Below are 26686 nucleotides of genomic sequence, written 5' to 3'. Positions count from 1 at the left end.
CGGCAGGCTCTGCTCCGTCCAGGTTTCTTATCCGGGCCTCCCCCTTTGCTTTCATCACCTCCTACCTTCCCACTCTCTTTAGGCCCAGCGAACGTCTCCCGGTTCCGCTGTTCCCCTCCCGCGGAGACGTGCCTGCCCTCGGTCATCTGCCCCGGCGCGTGCGCTCCCGCGCGCGAGCATTCGGGAACAGCCACATCTCCGGTTGGACGACGAGGGCCCAAGGCCCCTGACCCGCTGGAGCTGACCTGGCGGGCCACATCAAGTCCTCCACACTCTCTCATCCCCCCACATCCATTCCCGCAGGCAAGGGCTACAGAGTCGACCGGCACATGCACCCTTCCCCACGTGGCTGCCACGGGCTGCTAACCAGGCTCCCAGCTCGTCCTCTGCACAGGGCAGCCAGGAGAATCTTTCGAAATTTAGATGTGATCGTTTCGCTCCCCTGCTTAAAGGTCCCCGCTCCTAGAATCCAGCTCCTCGCCGCACACCCTCCGGGACGACCTCCGCAGCCTCGCCGGCGGTAAGCAGGTCCGCAGGCGCGCACCTAAGCAGGCGCTGACCCCGCCCCCGAGCCGCGCACGCAGCCGCAGCCGCGAGCCCGAGCAGAGGGGCGCGCGCAGAGGGCGTGGGCGGGGCCTCGGGAGCGGAAGCCCGCCCGATCGCACGTTTCCGGCCCGGCCGCGTCTGCGTCGCCGCGGCGGAGGCGGGACTTCCGGCGCGGCGCGGAAGCGGTGGCAGAGGCCGCGGGAGGTTGGCGGTGAGCTGATGCAGGCGGCGCGGCACGTCGTGGTCGCCCTGTCCGGCGGGGTGGACAGCGCCGTGGCCGCGCTACTGCTGAGGCGGAGAGGTGAGCGACCCCTTCTCGGGGACCACGGCCGCGCCCGGTTCCCCACGCAGTGGAGAGGGGCATCCCCGACTTTGGGGACCCCGAGGCCCTCTGACCGGGGGTGACGGCGGCGGCGGGGTCTGCGCTGACCCCGGGGACGGTCCTGGTCCTGCCGGGGCCCGTGCGGCCGAAATGCCCACGGAACGTGCGTGCGCTCGGAGAGTGCCTGGGGTCGGGAGCCCAGCTGGGCTCCGTTCTCCATGTGTGTGGTCGCTTCTCCTTGTGAGGCCGCCTCCACGGGGTGACATGTGTGCACCCTCCGCTGTGAACACCGGGAATGCAGGGGTGCTGAGAGGTTCCTGAGTTAGTTCAGCTCTGCTCTGTGAAGTGGAGGGAACCCCTACGTCGCTGGGTTACTGGAAGGATTAGCTGACACGAGCCTACACAAGCTTTCATTCAGCCCTCTGTCCCAGCGCCGAGCACATACTAGGCCCTCCGAAAACAGTAGTGGTTATTAGCTTTAAATAGAAATGTAGGCACACGGGGTGCCTGAGTGGCTCAGTCGGTTGAGCCTCCGCTCTTGATTCCTGCTGGGGTCATGGTCTCAGGGTCTTAGGATAGAGCCCGGCAAGGGCCCCGCACTCATCGGGGAGTCAGCCTGAGATTCTCTCTCTCCCTCTCCCTTCCTCCCCACCCACTCATGCGCGTGTGTGCGCCCTCACTCTCTCAAATCTTTTTTAAAAATGTAGGCACACTAAGCATCTATAACTTGAGAACGGGGAATCAAAGCATCACAGAGGGTGATGGTGTTTAAAGTGAGACTTGAAGGAAGAGTAGGATTTCACTAAGCAGAGAACTGGCGTGAACTGTGGAGGAAAGTGCTCCTGGCAGAGTCAGCAGCCCGAGCAAAAGGTCAGAGGCATGCAAATGTTGGCTGGGTTTGGACGGAAGGAGGTGGCTGGAGAAAGGAGAAAAAGAGTGCTTATGGAAGATGTTATTTTAGGGACTTTAGGCTGTGTTGGGTAGACTGTGCAGAGCCCTTGAAGGTTCCTGATGATGTGTGTGACATGTTTTGAGAGATGTGGCAGACTAGCCGTGGGCAGACCAGGTATACTACCTTTACTCTACGGGAAGGTCAGCTGTCCCTTCTCCCCAGGATCCAGATGACCACTCCGTATTCCAGCCTTCCCTGGGGTTTCCTCCTCAGCGGGGGAAGCTGATGGACTTAGCGAAGGAGAAGCGTGGTCCTCTCCTTGGCATCACGGGCTTCCCCAGTCTTGTTGGAGGTGCAGGTCCTATCCTGTGCCCCCTGGAAAGTTCAGGTCCCATCCTGGAGTGCCTGAGCCTGTGCCCCTAAGTGGGTCCATCTCCATGAGAAGAAGGCTGAGGTTATAGAAGAGGAGATTTTTAAAGCTGTGTGTGGGGTTGTCTCTTCTACAAGGACCTTTTTTTAGCTCCTGTTCTGTGCAGGGCACTGGGACAGAGGGTTGAATGAGGTGTAGTCCCTGCTCTCTGAAGAACTCCACGCTATCGTGAATTGCTGAAGGGGGCAGACTGGAACACCAAGCCCAGCAGAGCCCAGTGAGGCGTGCCTGTAAGAGAAGTGGAGTGGGGGAGGGCCTGATGAACTACTGGGGGTGGGGGGCGTGGTCTGGCAGAGCTTTGACTTTGCATCTCTGTTCTTTGGAGTACTCTATTAAACCTCTTAAAAAAAACAAAAACAAAAAACAAAACAAAACAAAAAAGCCTCTTAGTCAAATGTCTTTGCTTTTGTTACACTGAGCCTACCCATTAAGAAGCATTTCTCAAACACTTTTTCCACAGGGTAGGCACCTGAGTGATTCCCTAAGATGAGGCAAAGCTAATGTTGGTCTTTCCAGTATTTGGTTGGGTACTTTGTTATAATAGAAGAGGACCAAAAAAAAAGGTCATAAAATATATAGTTAGTACAACCTCTATAATAAAATAGCCCAGATTTTAATTGTCTTCTTGTCTGATGACTTAGAGTCTAAGTTCTAGATAATAATTGGAAACAGTCTTTGAAATTAGTTTACTTTTTTGATAACTGACTGGTGGTTTTTATTTGCTTTGAAAAATGTTAAATTTTTGCTCTTCTGTCATTCAGCACTCATTTGCTGAGCCTCTCCTGCGTGCTAGGCATTGTGTGGACACAGGGTGGGGATACAGAGATGAAAATACACCATCTTGCTCACCTGGGGGACACAGGCCAACAGTTGCAGCCCCGCAGTGCGCTGTGATGATGGAGGCGTTTACGAGTGCTGTGGGAGTGTAGGGGAGGGAGCGTCTGGGGCAGCCAGCAAGTCAGGTGGCTTGCACTCGGATGTGAGTCATTCGGAAGGCCATGTAGCAAAGCAGGCATTGCCCGGTGAACCCAGCGGATGGTGGTGTGGGAATGGGGCGTGTCAGGGAACTGCTGGGAACTCGCAACTGCTTTCACCCCGGGTTGATTATGGACTCCAATTGGTGCCCCCTCATTCCCCCAGGCTACCAAGTGACAGGGGTGTTCATGAAGAACTGGGACACACTGGATGAACATGGAGTTTGCACTGCTGACAGAGACTGTGAAGATGCTTATAGAGTTTGCCAGATCCTAGACATCCCTTTCCACCAAGTGTCCTATGTGAAGGAGTATTGGAATGACGTGTTCAGGTGGGTCCAGTTCGGAGACGCAGAAAGCTTCCTGATGTGCTGTACCACCTTTCCAAGGGAAGGACTGCCATAGCCGCCTGGGCCAGTGACACGTGGCCAGTGCTGTTTGGCAGTGGTGCCAGAGACCGTGTATGGGAGATCCCAGAGCACCTGGCCTCATATTTCCTTATGGTGCCACCTGCTAGAAGTCTCCTTAATGCCTTCATGAACCTTGAGTTGTTCCTGCTGCTAACTTTGGGTGAGGGAACTAAGGCTGAGGTCTTCCCTGAGAGGTGCCATGCAGTGATGCCTGTGCGGGTCAGTGATGAGGGGCTTCTGGGAAAAAGAATTAGGTGAGGCACCCCTCCTTGGTGCCTCGTGAAAACACGAAACACAAAGACTTTAAAATGTAACACACCAACAGTGATCTTTTAAGTGCTTGCTCTGTACTGGGCACAGTGCTGCGTTTGGGGACATAAAGGCGTATAAGCTGCGGCTCTATTCTGCAGGGGTTTGCAGCCTGGGGGGAGGAGGACGTTACCTTCAAAAGAGGTCACAGTGGTGAGCGGCATGTAAGACGTACTAGTGATTTCATTAAAATGCTGCAGGTTCAGAGGAGGGAGAAATGTGTCATATGGAGCAGTCAGGAGGGCTTCATGGAAGAGGTGAAGTTGGATCTGCTCTTGAAAATAATAGTGAAGTAGAGATTTTCTAAACGGGATAGCAAGAGCAGTAGTGAAGAGGAGGAGAAATGCCCATCACTTTGGGGGGAACATTGACGCTTCGGCTGGACTCCTGTCACCGCGGAGGAAGGCTGCGTGCGCTGGGGTATGGGGAGCCCAACTAGGCTCTGCCCGGTGGGTGTCCATCGAAGGTGTCCCGGGCAGCAGCGATGTGCACAGGTGTGGGGCAGGCTCTAGCCTCAGGAAATCCATGGGTCCAGTCTTGATCCTGCTACTTTCTGCATGACCTTGGGCAGTGCACTTGGCTTTCTAAGCCTTTTTTCTCATCTCTTTAACGAGGATATTGCCTCATGGGGTTATCGTAAGAATGAGATGAGACATAAAGCTGTCAGCACTGTGCCTGGCATATTAGTAAGCAATAAATGTAGCTCTTGTGATTTGTATTATTGAAAAGAGTGATCTGGTAGCCAAGTGTAGGGTAAATTATGGGAGAAGATTGGAGGTGGAGAGCCTAGGGAAAAGCTGCTGCTAGAGGGTGGGGATGACGGGAGTGTGGAGTGGGGGTGAGGGCTGGCTGTGGAGGGCCCCAGAGGACAGACCCATTGGCAGCAGATGTCAGGCTGAAGAGTCGGCTGGGGTGCTTGTTGAACACCCACCTGCACGGGGCCTGGGATGGCAGCCCTGGAACCCGCACTGTGTGACAAGCACTTCGTTCATTCTGGTGGGGGATCCGCCGGGTCTTTGGAAGCGGTGCCGTGGGGCTTGGTGCCTGACGGGTGTAGGAGTGGGAGAAAGAGGAGTCAGGGATAGCTTCACCGTCACATCTGGGTGGGTGGGGAAAGCTGCTTTGGGAATTCCTTTGAGTACTTCAGGGTTTAAGGTGATAGCAAGAAATCCAGGTGAATTTAAACTTCACCCTTTATTGCTAGGTTTGGAAAGTGTGTGAGCGAATGTGATCTTTTGGAGGTTAACTCACATTTAATTGAGGCCAGGCAGGCTCTGGCCAGTCTGCCCTCTGCCCTTGATTGTGCTTTTTGTTCGAACTAACGCTCACCACTCTGTTTTGTTTTGTTTTTAACATTTATTTGAGAGAGAGCATGAGCCGTGGGGGAGGGCAAAGGGAGAGGGAGAAGCAGACTCCCCGCTGAGCAGGGAGCCCGATGCGGGGCTTGATCCCAGGACCCTGAGATTATGACCTGAGCTAAAAGCAGACACTTTACTGACTGAGCCACCTAGGCGCCCCTGAACGCTCACCGCTCTGATAGCACTTTCTAGCTCCGAGATTTCTTCTGAATTCTTTTGTTCAAGGCCCATTTGGCCTTCAGGGGTCAGAGTGCAGATGTTCTTTCTGCTTGCCGTCTCCCTCCTGGGCTGCAGATGGGATTTGTCCCCTCACCAAACAGGCTGTGCTCCGTGGTTTTCGCTGATGCCACTGACCTGTCTTCATTAAGCCGTCCGGGAAATGGTTGACATGATTTTCCTAAGCCAGTGGAAACGTTCAGCCTCTTTAACATTCATTCAGCACTTGTTACATAGAAAACGTTCTGGGGGCTGCAGACACACAGAAAGAGTAAAGCAAGGGTTTAATGAAACTCTTGACAATTTTCTAACAATTAAAAAGTTTAAATGTGGAGTAACACAATTGTTCTCCCTTCCTGGGAGGACCAAGAGGTGGTAGGGACAGTTTGGCATTGCCTGCTCCAGTTAGAGATACATGTGTGACCTATGACCCTATGCCGATTCTTGGTCTGTCTTCCTAATGTGACCCTCTTGGTCAGCATTGTTCTTTGTCACCATTGTAGTGCTTTAGGTTCAATGAAAAATGATCACAGATACTCCAGATACATTCTGTCACTTTTTTTTTTAAAGATTTTATTTTGAAGTAATCTCTACATCCACTCAAAGCTCAAACCCATTACCCCAAGATCGAGAGTCGCCTGCTCCTCCAACTTTAATACTTTAAACTCCCCTTTAATACTCACTTTAAACTCCTGGAACAGTCATCATAATCCTCCTAAAGGGAATACTCTGAGGCCATGAACTTCTTGCCTAACCATCCTTCTCCTGTGTCCAGTCAGCCAGCCCGTTAGAGCAGAGTTGGGTCCGCTAGGCTGCCTGATGCCCTGAAAACATCCAGACGTTGCTGGTCCTTAGAAGTATGGGAGTCACATTAGAAAAGTATCAGTACCAGTACTGGTACATTTATTCGCCCAGTGACCTGGGTCCCCAGGCTGAGACTGTGGAATAGCTAATAGAGCCCCAAAATGGTGGCTCAGGATCATAGGGCTCCTGCTCTGACTCCGGCATGTTCTTCACCCAAGCCTTCCTCTGTTGGTGGAGTTAAGGGAAGCTGGAGTTGAATGAGTCCGTCCCATCCCTTCCCCTCACACCCTGTGAGCCTCTGGGGAGACGGAACGGCTGTGGACCCGGAATGGCAGGTGATACCTGGCTTTCTGTTCGGCTTTGTCCGTTATCATAGATTCAGATGGAAAGGGCGGCTGGCTTTACACGAATGCTTGAAAACACTGACATGGCTGTCTCATGAAGCTCCCCCGTTTTATAGAAAATTGTAGCTCTGGTAAGATGGGGAGAAGCTAACTTCAAGTAATTTAACTGATTTATTTTTAAAGATTTTATTTATTTGAGGGGCGCCTGGGTGGCTCAGTCATTAAGTGTCTGCCTTTGGCTCAGGTCATGATCCCAAGGTCCTGGGATCAGGCCCCGCATCGAGCTCCCTGCTCCGCAGAAGCCTGCTTCTCCCTCTCCCACTCCCCCTGCTTGTGTTCCCTCTCCCGCTGTGTCTCTCTCTGTCAAATAAATAAATCTTTAAAAAAAAAAGATTTTATTTATTTGAGAGAAAGAATGTGAGCTCAAGCTGGGTGGGGGGAGGGGCGGAGGGAGGGGGAGGAGAGAGAGAGAGCATCTCAAGCAGACTCCGTGCCAAGCGCAGAGTCAGACACGGGGCTCAGTCCCACGACCCCAAGATCACGACCTGAGCCAAAATCCAGAGCTAGACACTCAACTGGTTGAGCCACCCAGGTGCCCCTACAGATTTATTTTTTTGAGGACTGTCTCACACTTAGGAATGAAAATCTTTTTCTTCTATTCCAGTGATTTCTTAAGTGAATATGAAAAAGGAAGGACTCCCAATCCTGACATAGTCTGCAACAAGCACATCAAGTTCAGTTGTTTTTTCCATTATGCTGTGGATAATCTCGGTAAGTCATTTTGTTATTTCCATTTAATCTTTTTAAAATCATAAGGTTTTCAGAGATAGCCAGGAGCCAAATGCTGGTAAACAGTTTCATCTTCAGAAGGAAAAGAAGCAGTGAAAACGATCATATTCTGTATTTTCCTGAGTAAGAAAGAATTTTCTGGCAGTATGCAAATGACAGGGTCCCAGGGAGGAGGGAGTGTTTCCTCATCATGGCCCTCCCAGGTGTAGGGACCGTGCTGTAGGTTCAGGAGCACCAAGTTCAGAACATCCTGAGGAAACAAAGGGGTCACGGGCAGAGAGCCCAAAGTGGGGCCACCAGGGCTTGCCTGTAGGTCCAGCTTTGCCCAGAGCAGCTCCATTTCCTGGCAGAGTTATATTTAGCGCAAGTTTCACGAGCCCTATTTAGAGCTCAGGAAAGTCGGCATTCCGTTTCTTACGAGTCATCCTTTTTGCTTTTTATCTTGCTTCCCAAGGTGACTTTCTGCTCTGCCCCGAGAACAGGTCTGGGTCTGTACTTGATTCTGGATTCTGGGCCTCTCTTTCCCAGGATTTGAAGCCATGGTTTAGTGGTCTGTTCTTTTTCTTTTTTATTTTTTTTTTTAAGATTTTATTTATTTGAGAGTGAGAAAGCATGAGTGGAGGTGAGGGGCAGAGCGAGAGGGAGAAGCAGGCTTCCTGCAGAGCAAGGAGCCGGATGTGGGGCTCGATCCCAGGACCCTGAGATCAGGACCTGAGCTGAAGGCAGACGCTTCACTGGCTGAGCCACCCCCCCTCCCCGCCCCTGGTGCCCCTAGTGGTCTGTTCTCAAAGCCCGTCGAGGCCCTGCTCCCTACTGACAGCTACCTGCAGATTTTTGTCTGTCCTACTGGTTCTCTCTCCTCTCTGTCTGCCTGCTGGGGCATCCCTGTCCTTGGTGGGGCTCCCTGACGCTGCCTCGCTCGCTGCTCTGTCCGGTCAGCTCTGCCGCAGTGACAGAGGCAGGCCCCCACTAGGCCTGCAGACCCCGTGCACAAGGGCCCTGCCGATGGGGAGGGGACACGCTGGGCCACAGACCACATTGACACCTGTCAGACGAAGGCTCCAGAAGTCTGGGTGCATTTGAATGACCCCAGAACTGAGCATTGGTAGAGGTCATACTCCGAGGGAGGTCGTACTCCGAGCTTGGGGAGCAGATCTGGGGGGTCCAGCTGCCTGCGGTCTGGCATGACCTGGTGGTCGGGGGTGTCAGGAAAGAAAGGCACCTGCCCTGCTCTGGGGGGGCCACGTCTGGGGGGCTTACACTTAGCTCCCATTTATTCAGGAAGGGAGTGACAGGCTCATGACTTGGGCAGTGACTTTGGTTTTGGGTGTTAGGAGACAGGACCTCGGATGAGCCGTGCGATTACGGGGGGTCCTCATGCCCGGTGAGTGGCCTCCTTTGCGTGCCTGCCACGCAGGACAGAGCCTGGCTGTGCAGGAGAAGGACTGCACTTGGATGGGGCGCAGCCAGCTCTGCGGGAGGGGTGACACCTCCCTCTGGAGAGAGAGGGGCTCCCGGTTGCCTTAGCTTCTCAGGGAGCCAGCCCTAGGCGGCCGTCTGTTGGGTTCGCTTCAGAAGGAGGTTGCACAGGGAGTGTTTCCACGTCTGAATTCCCGCGTGAGCAGTGCAGCATGGAGTGAAAGTACATGAAACCTAGACCCTGAGATCCTGGGGCTTCTCCCAGAGGGACTCAGTGCTTGGCAGGGTAAGTGGTCATTCTTTAAGGAAATAGATTTAAGGAAGGTTTGTTTTTTTTTTTCCTCTCTCTGAAAAGCAATCAAGATATAATAATGTGTTCCCAAATGTGCCTTTTCTGGTAGTTCATACACAAGTTAATTTTTTTTTTTTTTTTAACCTTCCCACTAAGAATTTGCCTCAGGGTGGGGAATGCGTATGGCCAACGGGAGAGCCCACTCCTGTGCAGAGGTGGTTTCTGCTTGTTTCAGCTGGGGCTGATGGCTTCCATGTCAGACCAGTATTACTAGAACTTCCCTTTTTGTGTTTGTTTTTTTAATAGGTAAAACCTTTACTTCATTTTTTTTTTTTTTAATAAGCCTCTACGTTCAGCGTGGGGCTTGAACTCATGACCCCAAGATTAGGACAGTGGTAGGGTAGAGCACCCGGCTCAGCACGCGCTCCTCCAACGGAGCCAGCCAGGCGCCCTCAACAGTTAATTTTCATTGCATCTTTTGTCGTACACTGAGCTAGTCTAGTGGGTGAGGCACAGACTCCGTTTGTTGCCCCTTCCAGGAACAAGTCTCTTGCAATACTGAATATCTGAAATGTTCACACAGGGGAAGGTTATGAGCTTATATGTGCCTTTGTAGGTTCTTTTGCTTTTTTGCATAAAGGGGAGAGAAGAAATGGAATATGCTGGATGGTCCTTCACTGCGGTGGAAATAATGTGTGTTTATTAGAGAAAGTTCAAAATGACAGCAGAGGGAAAATAGGGAGATAGCGCCTATCATTTCACTTCCCAGAATCAAAGAAATGGGCTTTTTCATATTTTTCTTTTTCTTTTTTTTTAAGATTTTATTTATTTATTTGAGAGAGAGAATGAGAGAGAGAGAGCACATGAGAGGGGGGAGGGTCCGAGGGAGAAGCAGACTCCCTGCTGAGCAGGGAGCCCGACGCGGGACTCGATCCCGGGACTCCAGGATCATGACCTGAGCCGAAGGCAGTTGCTTAACCAACTGAGCCACCCAGGCGCCCCTTCATATTTTTCTTAATCTTTTTCTGTACATTAAAAAAAGTGGGATCATAGTGTTACATATTTTTTTCCCTACTTAACAACACCGTGAAAAATTCCTCGTAAGTGGTGCTGTTCTTAGGGCAGTGGCATTTTTAACTTTATGTTCTCCAGGTGGTGAACATTTTGGTGTTCTCAATTTTCCTTAGTATAGGAAACACTGAAGTGAGCTTTTTACGCTTAAATCTTTGTGTGCCTATTTGTTTCCTTAAGCTAGAGTGAATGAGTGGATGGATACTAACTTTTGAAAGGATCATAAAGCTGCAGTGAAACCTTGTAGCGAGGTTGTATCCATGTATATGGCGAATCCAAGGCCACCTGTTGATCAGAATGTTGGGGGCGGCTTCCCTGCCCTGGACCTCTGTATTTGAGAGGGAGCTGGACAGTCGGTGCGGGCCATCCAGTACAAGGCTTGCTGTCTGCCCGCTTCTGAGAGCTCCCGAGGCCCGAGGTGGCCACGGCCACACGTGCAGGTCTGAAGCTTGATCTTGTGTTTTTAAAAACCTGACAGGAGCGGACGCCGTCGCCACAGGTCACTACGCCAGAACCTCCCTGGAGGATGAGGAAGTCTTTCAGCAGAAGCACATGAGGAGGCCAGAAGGGCTTTTCAGAAATCGATTTGAAGTTAGAAATGGTAAGTTAGAGCACCCGGGTCAGACCTTCAGGACTGGTGCAGAGGAGACTGCTTTGGAGCGCGGCAGCGGGTCCTTGGCCGAGCGCTCCCTCCGCGTCTCTGTGTCTTCCGCACTAGCTTGCTGGTTGTGAAAACTACAGTTACCAGGAGGGCCACCTCCCCGTAGAGCCTGGTTGGAACCTGCTCCTGTGATTTCTAACCCAGCTCCTTACACTCTGCTACTCACTCGAAGGTTCCTATATTTGAGGACACAGTTGTTGATAGTTGGAGCGCTCACAGGCCTTGTCGCTTACCATCAAGTTCTTGAGGGCTCGACACTGAGGTGTATGTACTTCAGTGTCACCCAGTTGCCGGGGCCTGACACTCAGGCCTACTGGAAAACATGTTTACAGGGATTATGGGTACAAATCAGTTTCTCGGTGTTAGAGGGAGTCAAGTTTCACCTTTCTAGAAAAATGCCCAGCTGTCAGCAGGGATGCTGCTGGCTTGTCCGGTGTACGTTTGTGTGTAGGAGAGAGGAATTCACATCATTGTGAAGGGAGCTCAGAGCCACGTCTGAGCAAGGAGTTTCCATTGTTGTGGGATCGCCGGAGGGTTGGCCTGCTGACCGCCTGCCTCATGGCACCTGCCCCTCTCCCCTGAGCATGGCTGTGACAGGCACGTGTTCTGCTTGGCCCATCTGAGCGTGGAGCTGGATGCACTCGCCCCACTTCACAGGTGAGGGGACTGAGGCGTGGAGTCATTTGATTGGGCTCCATGTGGCCGCAGAGCTGGCTCTCAGCCCAGTTTGGCCCAGCTCCATAGTTGTGCCCTTTCTGCTGGGCCAGGCCCCGGTCGAGTTCTGTCCTCCGTGTCACTAAGCCTGGTTGTGCAGTCCGCTGTGTTGCGGGAGCCCCGAGGGTGCTGCAGGCGCTCGGCTGCCCAGGTCTCGTCCCCACCCCTGTTTTCACAGCAGAGGGTGCTCAGATAACCTTCCCGCCTTGAGCACAGACAGGGACAGTGTTTGCTTGGTGGGAAGGTCTCCCTCTGCTGCCTGTGGGGCGCTGGGCCCTTAGCCGCCGGGCTTGCTGCCAGGGCCTCAGGGACAGATGCAGGGAGAGAGGACAGGTTTCCTCGGCCTCCCTCCCGGGTGCTCCCGGGGGCCACCTCTCCGTGTCAGGAAGGATGCAGAGTCCTGCCACTTGAGAACTCCGCAGCAGGATGCACCAAGTAAATACGGATTTAAGGGTCCTGAGTGGCTAAAGGATTTATTTCCAAATTGAATAGACATGCTTATCTTCTAGAAAATGGTTTGCTTTCCAGAGCTGTCTGGACCTTTATGCTAGGCCATAGGTGCTCTGAAACTTCTCTCATCGCATTGACGGATGTTTTGTTGAGTCATTTTAACGTGTAGTTGTGGTAGTAATACAACAGTGTCTTTGTTTTCAGCATGTTTTCTAGGCACACGAGAGCTTTTTATTTAATTCTTACTTAGTTGCGCTAGAGACCTGGACTAGGGCCTCCCGGCCTGGGCCTGGATCCCTGGGCAGAGGGCAGGCGGGGCAGTGCACACGGGGCAGCACAGAGCCCGCCTGGGTTGGTCGGCGCTCCTGGGCCCGGGCCTGGCGGCCTAGTCAGGCTCATCCTGACTAGGGTGTGTGAAGGGGGCGTGGCGCCGACCTGACCGCGGACAGAGCTGTGAGGGTGTGTGAATGAAGCCCCCGGAGCGAGTTCCTTTCCATGGTTTAAGATTGCCAGCCTCCTGGGGCGCCTGGGTGGCTCAGTCCTTACGCGTCTGCCTTCAGCTCAGGTCATGATCCCAGGACGCTGCGATCGAGCCCCACATCGGGCTCCCTGCTCCGCGGGAAGCCTGCTTCTCCCTCTCCCACTCCCCCTGCTTGTGTTCCTGCTCTTCCTAACTCTTTGTCAAATAAATAAAATCTTTAAAAAAAAAAAAAAAAAAAAAGATTGCCAGCCTCTTTAAAAAAAAAAAGATTTTGAATCTGTTTATTTGTTTATTTATTTATTTATATTTATGTGTTTTTTAAAGATTTTATTTGAGAGAGAGAGAGACAAATAGCAACAGAGATGGAGAGTGAGCATGAATGGGAGCAGAGGAGAAGCAGAGCCCGACATGGGGCCCGGTCCCAGGACCCTGAGATCACGACCTGAGCCGAAGGCAGACGCTTCACCGACTGAGCCACCCAGACGCCCCAGATTTGGAGTCTGTTTTAAACTGTGTCCTGAGGCCTCCATCCGCGCTGCTTGACTGGGCTTCCTTTTGAAACAAAAAGTAGCGTTGGGCAGACACGTCTGCCTGCCTGATGACTGGCTGTTGTCCGTTTCTCGGCTGGTCGCGTTGCTCTGCACATAGGGAGGGACCGACTAGGACTTAGGCCGCACCTGTTCTGTGGAGCCTCTTCAACGATCTCAACCTTAGTTTCCTCGTCTGTAAAATGGGGGTGATGAAACCTCCCGTTGCTAGAGTGAGAATCACATTTGAGGTCACGGGTGGTGAACATTCCCTCCCCAGAGCCCATGTTCCGCACGCGACGGTGCGAGCTGACAGGCACACGTGTGTCGTGTGGACCCCACCACACACACAGCACGCTCTGAGGGTGCCGTGCGGTGGCCTCTCCTAGCACTGCATCCGAGAGATGTTGGAAGGAGCCACGGTACTGAAAGCCCCCATGGCTTTTCCCGTGGCTCATTGAACTTGACACTGGGGAGCCTGGTGCTTGCAATCGTGGCCAACCTGGCGCATGCGGGCCAGGCAGGTCTGATGTTGCCCAGCGGTGGAGCCGGGCCTTCTCTGACCCAGTGTCACAGGGCCAAGGGCAGTCACACCTGTGCACCGTGGCCTTTGAGCCAGAAGTGGTTCTTTACAGTGGAGGTGGGCATCCGGGAGATCGCGGGGGAGAGTCAGACAGACGTCTGCATGACTCTGAACAAAACCCGCTTTCCTGAGAAAGGAAACCAGTTGAGAGGCACTGTAGCTGGAGTCGGACTTGGGAAGGTGGGGGGTGTGGGGAGCAGCTGCCCCTGGTCCCAGGGTTCTTTGGGGGTCCTCTTGTCCAGCTTTCTCACGCTCGGCTGCATGTATCTTAGGCTGGTTTTCACGTCCCTTCTTCAGAGCAGGTGTGTGCGGTGTTTCGTCTGTAAAATACTGTGACCCACGGTGGGAATTAGAATAAGCTTCCTGATCACATAAAACTGTTCTTACCAGTAAATAGACTGGGGGTGAGAACTTTCCTCCCCTGAAGCAGGGGGATTGTTTGTTTTTCCTAGTGGTCTGCTTCTGAGTATTGATTTCTGCTTCTGACAAACCAGGGGTAATGTAATAGAAGGACGTGATTCAGAGCCAAGTACCGTTATGTTTACGCCCACAACATCTTTTGTTCTTTACTCTTGGCAGCGGTAAAACTTCTTCAAGCAGCTGACAGCTTTAAAGACCAGACCTTCTTTCTCAGCCAGGTTTCCCAAGATGCCCTGAGGAGAACCCTCTTCCCTCTGGGGGGGCTAACGAAAGATTTTGTCAAGAAAATAGCTGCTGAGAATAGACTGCATCACGTGCTTCAGAAGAAGGAGGTAGGACGGAGGGGGGTACGCTGGCGGCACCGTGGCCGTGGTCTGCGGGGAAGCGGGGCCCTGTCTGGGCACTTCCTCCCCAGGAGCCAGCGTCAGGACAGAGCCCGGCTGACGCACGCGGTAGGACGTGCCGTTGGCCGCTGAGAACCGCTCCGACGCGATTTCTCCCCCCGTCCCCTCCTCGGCCCTGCTCTGGGGTGAGCAGCTTTCAGAGGAACCTGGCGAGCTCGTTGGGGTGCTCTTGGCCCAGCCTGCTGGGGGAGGGCGGCGCGGGAAGGCCCGGGCCCCGAGACGCCCCAGCCCGTGCTCTGTCGCTGCTTGCACGCACATCTGCTGTTTTCACGCATTCGTCCAGCCCCTCCTTGTCGAGGGCCTTCCTGTACTGGGTGCTGTGCTGCTGGCCCGTGAGTTTAGGGTGAGGAGCGCACGGGTTCCTCATTCCTGCCTTCCTGGAGGTCTCAGGAGGGAGAGACAGACACAAAACGTACCGTGGGAAAAAGACGGGTTCCGAGGAGTTAACACTTAATCCACCGTAAGGCCTCAGGATGAATAGGATTTAGTGTCACAAAGACGGTTTTGGGGAGTTGTCCCGGCAGCGGGAAGACGTGTGTGAAGGCCCCGAGGTAGGGAGAGCCTGGGCATTGGGATGACGGGGAAGCCCGCGTGCTGGGGGTCTGGTGCTACAGGACAGTCCAGGCGTGCTCCGTCTGGTCGGGCCACATCAGGGACTGGGTCGCCTTCAGCTGAGGCTGCTGCTTCATTTTTGTCTTCCTGGGAACGAGCATGACCTTGCTTTTTTTATCAGCAAGTCATTGTCCCCAAGGAAGACATCTTTTCTCGCATCCATCCACCCATCATGTCTGTCTCTCTGTCTACCTGTTCGGTTTCTGGGTGTGGCTCTGCGCTGGGAGCTGAGAGACGCAAGCAGGGCAGGTGAGCGCTCCATATGACAGGAACAGCAGTGGTGGAGTGTGCGTTCCAGCCCGTCTTCTGGGCTAGAGTAGATCACCTTGAGGGAGCCCTCTCCCTCCGACTCTCCTGCGGATGCTTCGGGTCTGGCCCAGCTCCTCTCCTTCCCAGCCCGCGGCTCATTGACGGTGGTCTGAAGGGCCCGCACAGCTCTGGCTCGCTCTCCTGCCGGGGTAGACGTGGGGTGGCCTTGCTTACTCACCAGATCCCAGGTTGGGGGCCTGAAGCAGACCCCTTGAGATGCTCTGAAACCCCTCGAGGTCCGTTGGTGGGGCACGGCTGGTGTCTGTGGTCCCTTGGCCAAGGAAAGCCAGGCCTGCGACCCAGGAGCGTGGGGAGGCCCGGGGAGGCCGGGGTGCGCAGCCTCCTGTCCTCCCGGCACTGGCTTGTTCTCGTGCGGACACCTCCTGCCTGTTCACTCTCCTCACTGTTGGCTTTCCTTTTGTTTCAGAGCATGGGCATCTGTTTCGTTGGTAAAAGAAATTTTGAAAATTTCATCCTTCAGGTGAGTGTGTTCTTTGAGGCAAAAGAATGGAGCCACATTTTTGCTCTGGACCTGGATCCATTAGTAAGGAAATGCTTGTTTTTCAGTATTTACAGCCTCGACCTGGTAAATTTATTTCTATAGAAGACAATAAAGTTCTGGGAACACACAAAGGTGAGACACAACCTCAGGCTGCTTTTCGTCCTAAACTTCCTGAGTCGTGGCGTGAGTTTCAGACAAGAAACCTGTAATTCCTTCCGTGTCCGCGAGTGAGTCTGAGAAGCCTGTGGGCGGGGGTCGCGGGTAGCGCGAGCGAGCGTGGTGGCCAGTGTTGTACGTGGTCTCCGTGAAGCCTGGAAGCTCATAAAGAGGGATGCCCTCCGATTCAGAAAGACCTTGATCTCTGAGTGCTGTGTTCCTGCAAATAAAATTACTCTCTCGCTGTAGAAAAAGAAAACATGAGGACACAGAAAGGTTCACCTGATGAAGGAAGCATGACTGATTTCAGAATGGGAGCTTCCAGATCTAGGACGAGGAAGAGACAGGACCAGAGGGTGTCCCCATAAGGCAGGGGTGTGGCACTTGGGGTGCTGCTTGATTGTTCGCAGATATTGGGGGGGGGGCGTACTGCATGAACTTGCCCTGGGCTGGTGTGGAGAGGCTGCGACAAATCAGGCCCAAGCATTCGCAGCTCAGCGGGAGGGCAGATGGTGGGTTGGTGAGTGGTGGGCCTGTGCCCTCGGGGCACCGGAGAAGCCCTCGGGGGCTGGTGACCAGGTAGGTCTTGGCCCAGAACGCGCCTGGCCTGCTGGGGGGACAAGGGCTGGTACGCAGGCATGGACAGTCTCACAGATGGTTCTTTGGAACCCCCCAGCCCAGTTTGGGCAGGTGGCTTCTCTTTCCTGTTGGGGGAGCTGGACTGGCTGTCCTGGGCTCCTGGGGAGCCAAGCAGAGAAGCTCCAGGTGTTCTGAGACGGGAGGAGGGGGCAGCCTTGCTGGGGACAGGCCCGCAGGGTGCTCCCAGCCTGTCTCCAGCAGGATGAGATCCCCTCAGCTTGTCTCCTCTGTGCTATAGGGCTGTTCCTCTGGGCTGGGGGCGGGGGTGCGCAGAGAAGTGGTGCCACAGCCCCCGTGCGGTTCGTCCGTCAGAGGGGCTCCTGGAGGCTCAACAGGAGGGGGCTTAGGGCTTTGAACGATACCCCGTCCACGGTCTGCAGGAGTGGTCCCTGCGGCCGATGGTTTAGGTGGCCCGGCAGCTGGCACGGCTCCTGGCAGGATGCGAGGTGCAGCCTGACCTGGCCCGGACAAGATCAGGGCCGAGGCTCGCGGGGGGAGCACACAGCCCCTCTTGTTACCCCTCGGTGGCCTCCCAACTGCTGCCCCCTGCTCCCCATGCTCTGCTCCCCGTTAAGAGGGGGATGGTGTTTGAGATGGAGCTGGTGCCGGCTCCCTGAGAAACCATTATTTCCGTAGGTTGGTTCCTGTATACTTTGGGCCAGAGAGCCAAGATAGGCGGCTTACGGGAGCCCTGGTATGTGGTGGAGAAGGACGGCACCAAGGGCGACGTGTTTGTGGTGAGTCGGGCTGGCCTTTTAGACAGGTGACGGAGGTCTGTTTTTGGCAGAGCCAGCAGTGTCTGTGAGACCAGGCAGGGCTGGTGGAGCCCTACAGAACAGCAGTGATTGATGGACCAGCCTTGCCTTCCCTCTGCGTCCTCCTGGGATTGGCCCCCAAGGTACCAGAAGGATTTTGTTGAAGGTACTTATCAGGGTCTTACCGTACGTTGGTCACTCTGGTGATCATGATGTTAACGGCTGTGAATAGATCCTATTTTTCTGATTTTACGCCAAGAGGCCGAAGGTCCCTCAGTGCTTAGGACAGGGCTGGCTCATGGCTCCAGCAGGCCATTGCTGAACAGACGGAAGCAGCCGAGCCGGGACCAGAGCCGTTTGCGGGCCAGTGACCTGAACCCCTGTGACCCTGAATCCCATCCTTGGGCTCTTGGAGCAGGGCTTCGCTAAGGGAGTGAGTTGGCCCTGTCCCCCCACCCTCACCCCCACCCCCGGGACACTCGGCAGTGTCCCCACTTACCCGATGGGTGGAGGCCGGGGGGCTGCTGCCATCCTACAGGAGAGCTCCCACCCCCGAACAGAACGACCCAGCCTCCCATCTTAGTCGTACCAAGGTTGAGAGACCCTGCCCTAGGAGAGCTGGGTGCTCGCTCACAAAGCTGGAGGACCCTCTCTTAGACACAGAGTGGCCAGCACACCTCACCTACTGATTCGGGGACATCTCCTTCCAAGAAGAGCCGTGGGCATCACAGCCTGGACAGGGATTGTGGTCATGCATGAATTAAAGTGGTTAAAGTGTAAAATTTCAGTGGTGTTTCTTGCCTTGAGAAAAACCAGGAGGGTCATCACCTGACATTTGTCCCCATGTGTGGGTATCCCTGCCTGGGCCTTGGGGACGGGGGCCTGAGGCAGATGGCCGCAGCACAGCCCCGGGGCGCCGACACTGTCTCTTCTTTCCCCGGCCACTGGTGTTTGATGGGCTTCCTGCGGTGACCTTTTTGAGACAGGCCAGCAGCGTGGTGGGCCCTGCCTGGGCAGGTGCGGCAGGCCGAGTGCTGGGGACCGTGACAAGACCCTTTCCCTCCTGTGCCTCAGTTTCCTCCTGTGTGCAGAACGGGGAGCAGAGGCCGTGGGACGGTCCCGTGCGTTTCTGGGGCCGACACCGTAGCTAGCAGCCACCTGCTGTTGGGATTGCTACTGATGAAGCGCCGCCGGGCAGCTTGGGGTGGGGGCCCCTCCGCTGAGGGCTTCCGCGTCCTGACGTGCACATCCCGCTCCGCAGGCCCCCCGGACAGACCACCCGGCTCTGTACAGGGACCTGCTGCGGACCAGCCGCGTGCACTGGATCGCGGAGGAGCCGCCCGCCGCCCTGGTCCGGGACAAAATGATGGAGTGCCACTTCCGGTTCCGCCACCAGATGGCGCTAGGTGACTGAGCGGGAGGGCCCCTTCAGGGGAGCCTGGTAGGAGGCCAGAGGAGCCAGGGTAGGAGCAGTCATTAGACTTGGGGCAGGAGCGTCCCCCACTGTTCAGGTTGCAAAACATATTCGTAACCCCCTCTCCGCCTGCCTTCTCTGGGAGCCGGCACTGGGAGGCGCTGAGGCCCGCGTGGCCTTCCTCGTCCGCCGTGCAGGACGCATCCGGGAGGTGCAGGCCTGGCAGCAGTGGGGTGGAGCCCCTCTGCCTGTGGCCCCTGCTGCCTGGTGCTCCTCCCATCCCCCCGGGGGGCGAGGCCTGGGGCTGGCCGCACGTGGAAAGGCCAGTGCCCCCGCCAAGGACCCCTCTCTTTCACCCAGTGCCTTGTGTGCTGACCCTCAATCAAGACGGCACCGTGTGGGTGACGGCTGTGAAGACCGTGCGGGCCCTGGCCCCGGGACAGGTGAGTGCCCCGTGCTGCAGAGGGAGGTGGGGGAGCCCGGCTGGAAGGTCGGACCAGGCCTCACACCACGTCTGTCTGTGGCCTGGAGCCCGGGCCTCGTGCACGAGATGGGCTTAAGCATGTGCTCAGCTGCCCCTCGCCAGGGCCTGTGTGGCCGAGAGACAGCTCTAGTCAGTGGGCTTTGTGCTCTGGAAGGATGGACTGCACTTCCTCCCCACCAGAGCACCCAGTTTACGGGGTGGGGGGGCGCCGAGGTGCGGTGTGGGTGTGCGGCTCACACAGCCAGTGAGGGTGGAAGCTGTGCCCCCACCCCTGCACCCGGCATGCCCCTCCCAGCCGCACCAGTGATAACCTGCTCCTGCTTGATGCTGGGAGGGCCCAGCTGCCCTGTCTGGGCCTGCCCCCCACCCCCCCCAGCCCAACAGCTACGGACCCACACTCCTGGCTGCTGGTGGGCACCCGGCGCCGGGCCCACTGTGGTGACACGGCTCTTTCCTTTTTAGTTTGCCGTTTTCTACAAAGCGGGTGAGTGTCTGGGCAGCGGGAAAATCCTGCGCTTGGGGCCATCCGCCTACATACTCCAGAAGGGCAAGAGCAAGTCCAGAGTGGCCACCGAGGGCCCCGGCGATGGCCCCAGCGATGGCCCACGGCTGGGCCCCACGCTCTGAAGGAGGCCGAGCTGCTGCCGAGCGCCCAGGAGCAAATACGGAGGAGCAGAGCCTGGGGGGGAGCAGTGGGGGGGAGCTTGGCTGAGTCTGCTGCCCCAGTTCTAGCCTGCCTGGCCAGGGTTCCGGCAAGCCTCCCGAGCCTGGGAGAGCCCCAGAAAGGCCTGCCCTGTCTTCTCCACCGTGCTGTGCTCTGACCAGAAGGACTTGCTGCCTAGTGGGTGGGTCCCAAGTGCCCCGTTTGTAGAGTTGCTCTCTCGTGCCCCAGGGAAGGCTTCCCACCCGCAAGCACACAGGCACACTTCGGAGGAGGCTGCAGGGCCGGCATCCAATAAAACGAGTGTCTGGGACACAGAGTCTGCCGGACTCTCCTGGGGAGGGAGCCGGCCTCCGGTGCACAGCTTGGGCAGAGGGGCGCCAGCCCCACTCCCCCGTTCCCGCCATGCCCTCCCTCGCTCACCTGTGTCGGAGAGCGAGTCCCGGCCCGCAGGGGTGCAGTGTGGGTGTGTGAGGGGGTGCGGCCGCGCGGAGGCCATTCTTCCCCCTGCAGAGTGCCCGGTGCCCTGGCTGCGGTCACAGGGAAACCAGGAGGACTGAGGGGCCTTGTCCCAGTCCGGTGGGGCTCGGCGGGTGTGTCCGTTCGCTGCGGGGCAGCTTACACACCACGGCGTTTGTGTCTCACGGCCGAGGAGACCAGAAGTCCGGGCTCAGGGCGCCGGCGCGGTCCCCCGAGGTTCCCCCTGTGGTTCGCCGATGGCCATCTTCTCGCCACGTCCTCAACGGCCAGAGGGGCGAGGGGTCTTTCTGGGGCCTCACACCGTGCCATCCCCCAGGGCTCCACCCTCATGACCCAAGTGCCTTCCAGAGAGCTCCTGTGTTCACACCATCACATCAGGGATTTAGGGTTTCCCCGGAGGAGTGTTGGGGGGATGCTCAGCCCCCAGCACGGTGTGTGTGCATGTGTATTTTGTGGCGAGAGGGCAGCAGGCCAGGCTGGGAGCTGCTTGGCAGAGGAGAATGCAGAAGGTCAGGGCCAGCTGTGCTGCGTGGGCGGCACCCTGTGGCCCTGCAGCCGCGGAGTCCCTGAGTGACGCCTCGGAGCCCTGTAAGGGCTCCGCCAAGCCTTGCCGTAGGCCGTACGCAGAGGCACGGGCTCAGTCTCCTCAGTGCGTGTGGGGCGGGGGCTGGGGGTGGCATCTGGGTCAGACAGGAAATTGGCCTTCCTGGGCAGGCTGTGTCTGCATGCCCCACAGCCTCCAACTCGCCTGCCCTGAAGGTGGGGGCTGGGTGCCGGGGACAGAGCTTGGGCTGCATTCTCTCACCAGCCTCACACCCAGCACATCGCTAGTGCTTCAAGCCAGGCTTCTGTGGGGGCCAGAAGTATGGTGCCCTGTCTCCTGTGGATAGAAGGTTCTAGACCAGAAGTAGCCTAGGCCTCCAGGCACAGTGCTGCTGGAGGAGCACCTGGGAAGGTAGTCCCGTGGCCCCCAGCCTTCAAGGCCTCCGATGGTGACAGGGCTAGCCCTGGGTCTGGGTGCCAGGCATCCAGGGCCCCCCCTCCCCACCCCCAGAGGCAGGTCACAGGCCCCAGACTACAAGGGAGGAGCCCAAAGTTGGGTGACGGGCACCACGGCCCCAGAGCACTACAGTGGGAGGAGGACTTCCTTCTGAACAGGAGGGAGGCAGGTGGTTTGGGCAGAAAATCCCTCCGGCCTAAGGTACAGGTGGGAGGGAACGAGGGACCACGTGGGCTGTGGGGTGGGTATGGTGGCAGAGGCACGGACAAGTGTTAGCCTGTGTAGCGGGCTCGGGAGGAGGAGTGGACAACTAAGACCTTTGTCCAGATGGGGTCCTGCTGCCCTTGGATCTCCCCGCGCATCAGCATGCAGTGCTCCGAAGAGCAGAGCGGGCCCCCCCGCCCCCCCCACCCATGCAGCCAGGAAGGGAGGCCCGGACCTCTCACCCCACTTGGCACCTGCCTTGGCTCTCGTGTGGTGCTTGCAGCCTGCCGGCGAGACTGGCCTTACTGGCACCCCATCCCTGCCAGCCTGGGGCAAAGGGCGTGAGGTGGGCTGGGCCCCACCGCTGGTTTAGTGGGACCCTGTGTGGGGGGTGACAGGCTGCACCGTTGGGGGCTTTAAGACCAGGCCGCTGTGTGGGGCTGAGAACTAGGTGCCAGCCCCCCTTTCCAGAGGCAGGATGAACGTGGTCCCTCTCAGTCACGATCAGGATCCCCGTCCCTGCTCCTTACACTAGCCCTGGCCTAGGTCTGCCTTCTCCCCACCCAGCAGGAGGCTTCCGGGGCTGGAAGGAGCGGGGAGGGGGCCCGAGCATCCAGGGTCGGGCCTTCTGGCCTGCCACGTGGCAGCTGATCCAGATAAAGAGGCCCTGCGAGGTGGGGGGGCTCGGGCCTGCCCTGCCCAGGCTGGGAGGCCGGCCACTGTTCTGCATCACTCTGCACGTTGTGCCAGGCGGCGGAGGCTGGCGAGGCTGGCCGTGGAGGCAGGGAGGGGCTGGAACCCCGCCCATGTTCTGCCGGTTCACGGGGCAGCATGGAGCCTCCCGGGCCTCAGGGCTCCCGATTCACCGCCCTGGTGGCTGGGCCTCTCGTCCTGCTGGGAAGGCGCCCCAGCGCCCCACCCTGCTCCGTGCAAGGCTGACCCGGGGGAACGGCAGCGGGAACGGGGGGGAAGGGCAGCCCGGTGGAAGTGTCCAGCACAGGGCGGCGGAGGGGAGGCTGCCGGTCCTGCCAGCCCAGTGCCAGGCCCCCAGCTGGCCCGGTGGCCGCTCGGGTCACCCAGGCTCCACCTGTGGCGGGGCCCATGGCAGCCTTCCAGCCGGCGGCGCCACCCTCCCCCTGGTGGGCCCTCCGTGTGCCCCTGGGGCCACCAGCCAACTGCGCGAGGCCACTTGGTGCATTGCGTCAGCTGTCCGCCAGAGGGCCAAGTTCGTGAGCTGGGACTCTGGCCCCTCCCACTGCCCTGTGCTGGCGCCTTGGGCTTCAGGAGACCCTGGGGCAGGCTGGAGGGGCTGGAGCTGAGGAGTGAGACGTGTCCCCGTCCCCGTTGCCAGGCCCCGCCACTGCCCCACGTGCCCAGATCCCGAGGGAAGGGCCCAGGGCTGGTGCCGGACACACGGTGAGAGCTGAAGATCCCGAACCCCGAATGGCCTGCTCATCCCAACTGCGTCGGGAGGGTGCACACAAAGTTCCGGGACAGTTCCTCTCCCCGGGGCCTGTGCTCTGCCTCCCGCTCACGGCCGCCACGGCTGGCTCAGGGAGGGGGCGGGGCAACAGCACAGAGAAGCACAAACTCGAAGCTCTTAATTTATTGCAGACTCTTTTCTTGTGTTGTAATTCCAGTGTTCCGAACATTAATAAATAGACATTTGTTAAAAAAAAATCTCCAGTGTCTCATTTCTCATAAAGTCTTAAGTCACAAAAATAGGTTTACAATGTATTTTCCTGTCTTAATAAAACGGACAGTTGTTTTTTGGTAACGATTCTGATCAGATTGAAAACCGCACCCCAAGGGGCAGGACCCAGCTGCAGAAGTGAGGACGCGAAGGTGGGGGGCTTCTGACTCGAGGGTATTCAAACTTTTTTACTTAGAAGAGGTCTCGTCAGGGGTAAACCTCTGAAGACCCTCTTCCGTCCCCAGACGGCCACTCACCCACTAAGGCACATTTATAATTCATTCCCGCATGCGGACCCCGGGGTCTCATTTCACTCCCGTGTGAGGTGTGTGGCCTCAAAGCCGCCTCACAGCTGCTGTTCCCGGGGTGGTCCTAACAGTGCTCACATTTCCATCCGAATATGGCGCAGAAATCTTCACATTTGACTTGATTTTCTTTCTATTTTATGGTTTCTCGTACTTGGAAGCAGCTGTGCTAGTCACGTACTTGGGTGCCTGATTTGAAGAACAAAGGCAACACTGGAACGAGACGTGTCTGAGTCATTCTGGGCCCCATGCCACAGCCCCTGGGGCCACACCGCACCAACTGCCCACCGCGGGCCAGGCACGGCCGCTCCTCAGTACGAGCTTCCAAAAAACAGCTTGGTAACCACTGAGAAGCGTGGCCGTGGCTTTGTCCCTCTGCACAATTGGCCATTTGAAGCAAAATGAAGTCATTGGTCGGCCTCGGGGGGTGGGGCCCCAGCCTGCCTGGGGATCCTCAGAGTCTAAAAGAGCTGGAAAATTTGGCAGGAAGGACTGTGACATCCCGGAAGACCTCACACCTCCGTCTGGATCGGAAAGTTGTGAACACTGTACAATCCCACCGGGAACAGGAGCAGAGGGAACAAAAGACGTCCCCACCTGCGGTACCACACCAACTGGGCCAGGGGCCAGGGAAGCCCCACAGGCCGAGCGTGGGCCCGGGGTGGGGGCGGGGCGGCCAGGGAAGGGCCAGTGCTAAGTCACGGTCAGTGCCTCCACCATGGCCGTGGGGCACCCGCATTCTCCACCAGCCTCAGCGGGGCGGGAGCGAGGGGGGCCCCTCAAGTCCTGCCCCGTCCCAGGCTGCCCTGTCTCCGATCCACCATGGTCGGGGCGGCTGGGAGCGGGGGGCACACATCTCAGAAACATGCACTGGGAATTCAGGCGGCTGCGCATGGTGCCCACACGCTCCCTGCTTCCTGGCCGGGCCCCGCGGCAGGAACCTCTGTTCGAGGACCAACTCGCTCCCCACGCACTTCCCACTCTGATCTGCCGGGACACCAGCTGCATCAACGCACGCCAGGTTCAAGTACAACTGTGCAATCTTCCTTGTATAAAAAAAATAGTGAGAGATCATCCCACGGGTCTCCCAGTATCAATAGTACAAATGCAAAATATACACAGGCTTTCACCTTCTCAGAGTCCCATACAAATATATATAGAAGTATCTACACCTTTTCAACAAAAGAAAGTGATCTGCTTTAAGACAAGGGATGTTTAGGCAAAGGGCCGTCAAGGCCCCTGGCCAGGGGCCTGTACTCCATGGGGGCACCCGCATGGCCGAGGGACCTCCGTCTTCCGCCTACGCTTGGCACCCCCGAGCCCCAACAAGCCAGGCCTGGCAGTTTGGGGCCCTGCCAGCTCTTGTGCTGGGCCCACTCCTGGCCTGCCAGTGTGCGGCTCTGCCTCCGTCCGCAGTCGGCATCCAGCTGAGCCGGCCCGGGAGCCCACCCATCCTTGAGCCCGTGACCTTTGGCACTTGTCACAGGTCGGCTGGGCCCCGAGCCCCCGGGGGCAGCCCGGGGCTTTGTGTCTGGACTGTCAGTCATGGGGCTGCCACCGCAGGGATCCCCACCACCAGGGCCCCTTCACTGACAGCGCAGCGGCCCCTTGGGCTCCAAGGTCCAAGGGTGCATCGATGCAGCACAGAGGCCTGGCTGGAGGCGGTGGGCTTGTCTCGGTTTCCTGGTTCAGATTGAAGTTTCGTTACTGCCTCTGTGCGTGGGAAGAAGCCGTCAGGCAGGCGGAGGTCAGCAAGAACGGCCCCTGCTATGCGTGAAGCCAGCAGCTGGGCCGGGTTGGAGGTCACGCAGGAGCAGACACCCCCCCCAACTCAGGGGACGGGAGGTAGGGGGGCAGAATCCCCCAGTCAGGGGGCTCGGAGGAGGGCAAGCTCACATGTGGACAGAGCTACACTGGGCAGGAGAGGGGGGAAGGTCGAGTCTGCACCCTGACACCCAGGGCCCCCTGGAGGGCCACGCCCATCTGAGCGTCCACACAGCCAGCCCTGCCTCGGAGCAACCGAATTCACTCAGGTTTAAGAGAGCCATTCTAGAAGACCTGGCGCCCATTCTTTGCTCCTCCCTAGTAGTCTGTAGCAGGGAGGAGCCCCCGGGAGAGGCCAACGGGCCCACAGCCCCCGACTCTGTTCATCTGCAGGGGGTGCCCCAGAGCATCGATTTCCTCAACCACAACACGCGGTGGTAATGATCTGGACCAAGAGCCTTACAAAGTGCTTAGTCCTGCATGGTCTTAAGTCCTAGAATTTCAGGACTGGGCAGGACTTTAGGGGCTTTGGCCAGGGTAGCCCCCCCAAGGGCGTGAATGTTGGCAGCCCTCCCCCACCCGGTCAGAAGCCCACTTCATCTTTGGCGGGCTCCTCCTGACCCTGCTGAAGCCCCTCCCCTCCACAGTACCCCAGCACAGCCCCTGGGCCCCTCTGTGCTCAGGCCCCTGACCACCGGCCCTCTCTGGACTGGACACCTGTCCCCTGGGCAGGAGGCGGAGGGGGAGCTGGCTGGGGCCGCTCCCGCTGCCCTGCAGCCGAGGCCGAGGCTACTCACTCGGAGTCAGAGCCGGCCGCCTGGGCGCTCCCGGCCCGCACGTTCATGGCCACCCCGTTGAGGTGCTCGGGCCCCGGCTCCCGGCGTGGGCTCTTGATGGTGATGGTGCCGTCGGGGGCGTGGGCCCCGTCGCTCGAGCCCAGCGAGGACGAGCGTGACGACGCGGGGCTCTGCTCGCACTCGGCCAGCTTCTCCCGGAGCCGGGACTTCAGAGTCTTCTCCGTCAGCGGCGGCGGGTAGGTCACTTTGTTTTTCAAGATGCCTGGAGGTGGGGAGATGGATAAAGTCACGGTCAGGCTGACGCTGCCGGATGCAGGGACTCGAGGAACAGTCCCTGTGGACCCACCGGAGCACCCCTCAGCCCCTGTTCTTCCCTCCTTGGGTCTCAGCGGCAGGGCCAAATGGTCGCCTCTGTGCAGGGGGGGCCCCCTCCCCATCAAGAGACCCTGACCCACCTGTACCGGCCTCGGCTGCACCCCGTCCCGCCCCGCCCCC

The 26686-nt window shown here is 57.4% G+C and overlaps 2 protein-coding genes across 6 annotated transcripts in view; one reads left to right on the top strand and one right to left on the bottom strand.

Moving 5' to 3' along the window:
• The first annotated feature begins 724 nt into the window (after nt 1-724).
• On the top strand, nt 725-23312 carry TRMU (tRNA mitochondrial 2-thiouridylase). Of its 2 annotated transcripts, XM_073882617.1 has the most exons (12): nt 725-847; nt 2297-2420; nt 3331-3496; nt 7270-7376; nt 10655-10777; nt 14172-14344; nt 15765-15818; nt 15905-15971; nt 17271-17371; nt 18651-18795; nt 19164-19246; nt 19750-23312. In XM_073882617.1, exons 3-12 carry the CDS (start codon nt 3354-3356, stop codon nt 19912-19914), a joined length of 1161 nt encoding a protein of 386 aa, XP_073738718.1. In that variant the 5' UTR covers nt 725-847; nt 2297-2420; nt 3331-3353; the 3' UTR covers nt 19915-23312. The 2 variants fall into 2 exon arrangements, with proteins under 2 accessions (XP_073738718.1, XP_025737818.1); XM_025882033.2 differs by lacking the exon at nt 2297-2420.
• CELSR1 (cadherin EGF LAG seven-pass G-type receptor 1) overlaps nt 23224-26686 on the bottom strand; it is a 136742-nt gene continuing 133279 nt past the window's right edge. Inside the window, exons 34-35 of one of the 4 annotated variants that reach the window (XM_073882614.1) lie at nt 26192-26453; nt 23224-24676 (exon numbers count right to left, since the gene is read on the bottom strand). In XM_073882614.1, coding sequence (XP_073738715.1) covers nt 24382-24676; nt 26192-26453 — 557 coding nt within the window. In that variant the 3' untranslated portion in view covers nt 23224-24381. Of the gene's footprint in view, nt 25398-26191; nt 26454-26686 lie in introns of all 4 variants that reach the window. The other 3 variants (XM_073882615.1, XM_073882616.1, XM_025882031.2) reach the window with 3 other exon arrangements.

This window comes from Callorhinus ursinus, unplaced genomic scaffold (genome assembly GCF_003265705.2).
Source record: "Callorhinus ursinus isolate GAN/ISIS: 27379988/994484 unplaced genomic scaffold, GSC_fseal_2.0 scaffold48, whole genome shotgun sequence".
NCBI lineage: Eukaryota > Metazoa > Chordata > Mammalia > Carnivora > Otariidae > Callorhinus > Callorhinus ursinus.
The sequence above is the reverse complement of the archived record's forward strand: the minus strand, read 5'-3'. Positions and strand labels throughout refer to the sequence as shown.

Excerpts from the sequence above, each read along its gene's own strand:
- TRMU (XM_025882033.2), top strand. The coding sequence starts at position 766 with ATGCAGGCGGCGCGGCACGTCGTGGTCGCCCTGTCCGGCGGGGTGGAC. Across the intron at positions 7,377-10,654 it reads TTATGCTGTGGATAATCTCG|GAGCGGACGCCGTCGCCACA; the intron begins GTAAGTCATTTT and ends AAAACCTGACAG. Across the intron at positions 15,972-17,270 it reads AGTTCTGGGAACACACAAAG|GTTGGTTCCTGTATACTTTG; the intron begins GTGAGACACAAC and ends TTATTTCCGTAG.